Source organism: Delphinapterus leucas, chromosome X, assembly GCF_059928025.1.
Source record: "Delphinapterus leucas isolate spDelLeu-1000000601 "Yukka" chromosome X, BTC_Dleu_Yukka2, whole genome shotgun sequence".
Lineage (NCBI taxonomy): Eukaryota > Metazoa > Chordata > Mammalia > Artiodactyla > Monodontidae > Delphinapterus > Delphinapterus leucas.
In genome coordinates, this window is record NC_143150.1 from 69864481 (window position 1) to 69870344 (window position 5864).

The 5864-nt window shown below is 50.0% G+C and overlaps 1 protein-coding gene across 1 annotated transcript; it reads right to left on the bottom strand.

Annotated features, from left to right (window-relative positions):
* Positions 1-220: 220 nt before the first annotated feature.
* LOC111170443 (doublesex- and mab-3-related transcription factor C2-like) lies at positions 221-5227 on the bottom strand. The gene is made up of 5 exons (XM_022565589.2): positions 4221-5227; positions 3981-4138; positions 3184-3320; positions 1951-2098; positions 221-971 (listed from the first exon to the last, which is right to left on the bottom strand). Exons 1-5 carry the CDS (start codon positions 4517-4519, stop codon positions 859-861), a joined length of 855 nt encoding a protein of 284 aa, XP_022421297.2. The 5' UTR covers positions 4520-5227; the 3' UTR covers positions 221-858.
* Between the last annotated feature and the right edge of the window lie 637 nt (positions 5228-5864).

Here is a 5864-nt window from a genome sequence, read left to right on the forward strand (position 1 = left end):
ATTTCATCTTCTCTTGAAAAATCAGGAGATGGGGCAACAATGAGTCCACATTCCTGCATGGCAACAATTGGCTAGAGCCAAGTGACAGCTGCCCCCTTAGGTAGAGCATGCACTGTCAATTGGCCAGACCCCATCTGGCCTGCTCTACTCATTTATATAATCTGCTTGATTCTGCAGACATCTCAATTTGTGGCCCTCTGGACAACTGGAAGCAGTCTATGCCAGGAAAGGCATAGGCACTTACTTGCTGAATGAATAAATCTCCTACCCTTTTTTTTTTTCTCTACCATTTTCTTATCTAGCCATGTTAAGAAATCCCAGTTATTGAGTAAAGAGCTTCTCCCTTTGAAAAGTGAATTGAACAAGTCTGTTAGAGTCAGGAGAGTCTAAGTTATACTGTGGTAACAAACAACTCCTATATCTCAGTGCCTTACAACAAGGGTTTATTATTTGCTCACACACACAAACCTAGACACAAAATGAAAACATCCTCAGATTTTCACATGCATGGATAAGTATATGAGCGTGCCAGTATGTTCACAATCATGAATCCAATAAAACCTCTGGCAGATGAACATATGGACACACACAGAACCCTATTTAGAGACTGATCAGCTTAGATTGTAAAACCCTGTTTTCATAAGAGACATTAAAAGGCCCTGGGATCCAAGAAAGTAAAGGATGGAGGTACAAGAATATCCATCCTCAGTCAAGGAATTGCCCCGTATAAAAAAACGGGTCTGAAAGCTTATATAAGCGCCTAAGGGCTTAGAAAAAGACGTTAAGAATTTTGGACATTAAGCATTTTGCAAATGCATACATAGGCAGTATTTTAGTGAGTTCTCCCCCTCTGGGCTTCTAGCTCAAGGGGGAGATGCACCCCAGGTGTCCATTAGGCAGAGAAACGGAGCTGGCTGGCGCAGGTCCAAGAGAGGGGTTAGGAGGCTGAAGTCCTCTATCTCCAGCAGGAGCTGTAGACACAAAGAAAGGGGTCAGGGTCAGGTCACATCCATTTCCCCTCCTGGCTCTCCCCTCTTTTTTGTTCCACCCAATCAAGGCTTTGTCACCTGGACTGTATTGCACAGAACTCTTCCTTGCTGGTTTGCCCACCTCAAGTCCTGCCTCCTCCAAACCCTCCATCACAGCCACCACATTTCTTTTTGTCAAGCCCAGTGTCTCTGAATATGCTCCTCCCTAGTTCAGACATTCCCTGGCTCCTCATCACCCACAGTGGCTGATCTAACCTCCTAAGCCTGGCATGCCAGACCTCCGTGACTGGTAGCCTCTCCACCCTCATCCCCTCTGTTCCAGCAGTTCCTTCAGGGTGGCTGCTTCACTCACACTCCATACCGAATGCACCATTTTGGTCTGGTCGTGCCCAGCCTTCCCTCTCAGCCTCCCCAGGTGTCTATCTCGCCTCCAGTCCTTCCTCCCCAGGCTCATCAGTGAGATACAGCCGCAAAACACGACTTGTGAAGGCATCCATGCTCCACCTTGAGACTGGAAGCTCCCTGAAGGCAGGAACCAGATCTCCTTCTGGACTAGGCTCTTACCACCTATGTATGTCCTTCCCAGGTCACAGCAGACTTCAGGGGTCTGGATAGAAAGTCCTGGGCTGGGAGTCAGGAGACCTGGTTCTTCCACTTGATATGCTGCATGCCCTAGGGTAAGTCCCTGCTACTCTTAGGGACTTGGTTTCCTTATTTCTTGACATCAGGGCACTGGACATTTGGTGTTGAGCACAATGCTCGATAAACCGATGATTCACTGAACAACCATGTACTGCCACTTCAAGAGTCAGACTGAGGAGCTTGGCTGCCTGGGCCCAAAGAGGTTCAACCCCCAACCCCCCTCCAACTCTGACTTCCCAGTCAGGCCCTGCTTAACACAACCGCCTCCCATTTCCCAACTATCCCCAACCCCATGTTCTCCTTTCAAAGACCGGGCTACCTGGTGCAACACAGGGCTGGAGCACAGAGATGGAGCCAGAAGGGGCCTGGGAAGATTCTCTCAGAGCCAGCAGAGCCTCGGCTGCTTCCAGTTTTCGCTGCCACTCTGAGGAGGCAGAAACCGAGACCTGGTCGGAAGCTTTGGGAGCCTGCAAAGCAAAGGATGTGAGAGAATGGGAGCTGGGAACCCACACCTCCCCCGTGCCCCTTCAGTCCCCAGCCACCCTGAGGCCTTCTGCTCTTCTCCTTCACTAAGCTTGGCCCCTGCCAGGGTTCTGGACCCCACAATTTCCCCAGAATCTGTGGCTGCAGTAGAAGGGGGTTAAGGGTAGCACAGGGCTGGAGGATCAGAGTTGAGCATCTAGGAACAAGGAAAGGAGAAGCCAGGGGATTTACCCCTCTGGCAGGCACATACTACCAGTAGAGAGAGAGGAGCAAGGATTTTGCAATATCTGCATGGGCGAGTCTGAATGCCAGCTGGCCATTAGTCATTGTGGCTTAGACAAGTCCGTGCCCCTGCTTGGACTGTCTTCTTTTCTGTATCTTTTTTTTTCTATATCTTTCCTGAGACACTAATTCCTCCCAGCTTTTTCAAAACTCCCAAGGCAACAGTAAAGATTATGGGAAGTCAGAGGTGTCTGTGTTTTAATCTTCAAGGCACCTGGAGTGACGTGATTACTGTCCCTGTCCAAGGACTGGTTCTTGCCTCCATATTCCCCAATCAAGTTTCCCAAGGCACTTGAAGGGCCAGCTTGGCTCATCTCCAGGAACTTTTCTCTGACGGTTATTAGACTCTCGCCTGGGTGAGATGGTGGGCCTCACCATCATGGCCCCCCTTCTCAGCAGGAGCTTCTATCCCATCGATTTGTTTCATGTGGAATAACAGCCTCCAGTTGTCAAAGGCCTGCTGTGTGGCAGGCCTTGTGCTAGTCCTCTTGTCAATGTTATAGGTGTAGAATATTGTCCCCTCTCAGTACACTGATAGGAAAATAGAGGCTCAGAGATGTAAAGTTACTTGTCCAAAGTCTCACAAATTGGAAATGGCAAATCTGGGAGAGCTCTGTCGTTGCCCCATAGTCTGAGATGCCACCCTCTCCTCCTCCTCCTCCTCCTCCTCCACTTGCACCGCACTGCCTTCACTTCCTCTTTCTTGCTGCCATGGCCTTAACCAGAAGGTTGGGCACTCAATAACAAAATATACAACTAGCTCCATGGTCCTTCTCACTCTACTCACCTGCTGGGCAGGGCAGGGGGTCTGTGTGACTTCCTGGAAAGAGAAATTGTTAGTTGCTTCTTCAAGGGTGCTGGAGTCCAGGACAGAGACAAAGATTCCGAGGCCAGACCGATCAGCAGAGCTCCTTGGGAGCTTGCCTGCAGGAACAGAGAGCACAGGTTGGAGTCAGGGACCAAGCCGGCCATGGAAAGGAGATGTGGGCATGTTTTAGGACAACGATAGGAGCCCAGGATGGCAGAGTTGGGAAGACCTTGAAGACCAGCTAGTCCTATTCTTCACTTTGGGACTGGGGACTATGAGACCCAGAGAGAAGTATTTTTTTTCCCCCAGGGTCATATGGCAAGTTGCAGTAGGGTTAGAGATGGTACCCAGGTCTTCAGGACACAGGAAGGGGTCTGGGCAGCGGCTGAGGTGGAAGCTTCCCACACTGGCCCCAGACTCCTCCCCAGGGCTTGCACAGGGGTGGGCCTCAAGCTGATGTTCTCCTTCCCAGCTGTGAGAGACTGGGGACAGCTTAGGTGAGCCTTTCCCCCTGACCGTCTCCCCCTGACTCTACCTCCCACCCACGCTGAGGCCTCATCCCACTGTGGACCTTTTTGACCACACCCCCCCCAGATGTCTCCAGCCCACCAACACTTGGTAGATAATATTGATGAGGTTTTATAGTTGGGGAAGCTAAGGCCCAAGGAGTAACTTGCCCAAAGCCACATCGAAATTGGGTGGTAGGACTGGTGACAGAACTACTCATGCTCCCTACACCCAAAACTCAGACACCCTCCCTGGCCAGAGATACTCACTGGGGACTCCTGCTTGAATGGCCAACTTGTTGACATGGCTGTGAGCTTTGGGAGAGGTGGTCCCACTCCTTATCAGTCCCTCAGTCAGGTGCCTCTTTCGGAGTGGCCCTTGCTCCGACTTCAAGGTACTCTCAGCAGGCAAGATGCTGCAGTGTTCCCTAAAGTGGGGGATTGCAGGTCTAAAGTCAGTCACCTTTAGAGGAGTCCCACTGCCCTCCCCTTGTCAGGCACCATACTCACGAGAAGAGGGCACACTTGTGACACTCGCAGACCTTGAAGTGGCAGTAGTGCTCCTGGTCCTTGACTTGGGCAGTGATGCCGTGTTTGTGGCAGCGGGCACTGTGACGTTTAGCTCTTCTGGGGCCAGGTTCAATCCCCCATGGGGCTCCAGTCTCAAGTCCAGTGGTGGAGTCAGGGGGGCCGCTGGGCACAGCAGGCATTTCATCGGGATCCATGGTTCTAGAGCAAGGAGTGGAGGTCAGGGTGGCCACATGATCCCCTACCCACATCGTACTTCCTCTGCCCTTGGAAAACCCCATCTGTGGCGGCTGGATTCTTCTCCACCCAGCTCACCGCTGAAATGAGATTGTACCCTCCCTTCTTACTTCGTGTAGCCCCCTTCCCAGGGAGCTCCACTCATCCATAGGCAGGTTCCAAGAAACTCTGGGCATGGGTCCTGTATATTTTCAATCCAATTACTAGTCTCTCTGCCTACCTTCACTCCACATAGACACCCTTTACAGGCATTCACATGCACTCTCACGCCCCCTTCAACAATTACTACTTCCCTTTCTCATGTATCATCTTGTATTCTGCTATGCCCAGCTATTATTCCTGGCATCCCCTTCCACAATTGTCTTCCTAACCTCCTGCATTCATTCATTCCCTACTCATGATTCTATGCCCCTCTGCATTCAATTCTATTATTAGTCTCCTGTATGCCCTACATTCAATCTTCCTCTCACCTTCCATTCCGATTTTTTTCTTGCACCCCATCGAAATCTTAACTATTCTCTTGCTCCCTCTTTAAACTGACACCCCTTTGCATCTCATGAAATCATATCATTCTGCCGGATCTCAAGCCCCTGTTTCAATCATTATTTTCATTAATTCCCTCAATTATTTATCAAGTAGATGTTTGTTGATCCCCCCTAGTGAATGCCAGACCCTGATCTACTTAAAAGCCAACTCCTCACTACACTAATTGTTCTCTTGCACCAACACACCCTCTCTGCTTTCATGCAAACCCGTGCATTCCCTCCACAGCCTCCCAACAGTCTTCCATGCTCCTCTTCAAACTTCAACAATTATGCTTGGGCTTCCCTGGTGGCGCAGTGGTTGAGAGTCCGCCTGCCAAGGCACGGGACACGGGTTCGTGCCCCGCTCCGGGAAGATCCCACATGCCACGGAGCGGCTGGGCCCGTGGGCCATGGCTGCTCGACCTGCGCGTCCGGAGCCTGTGCTCCGCGGCAGGCGAGGCCACAGCAGTGGGAGGCCCGTGTACCAGAAAAAAAAAATCGATCTATCTATATCTATATCTATATCTATATATTTATATACTGATCTCAAAGTCAGCCACCATGCTAAACTCTGTGATATCTAATCATGTGCCTATAAGTGGTGCACAGTTTTCTGTGAATCTATGAGTAACAGAAGTAAGGTAATCAACTTACAGGTTTCTTACTGGCTGGCTAGGACATCCACTACAAGGTCAAATAGAGACGGCAAAATTGGGCATCTTTGGGTTATTCCTAATATTAAACAGAATGATGCCAACATTTCCATATTAAAATGGGCTTGCTGTGTTTCACTGTTTGCTTTAATTCTTCAATTCTTTCTCTGTTTCTCCTTCCTTTCTTTCTTTCTTTCCTTCCTTCTCTCTTT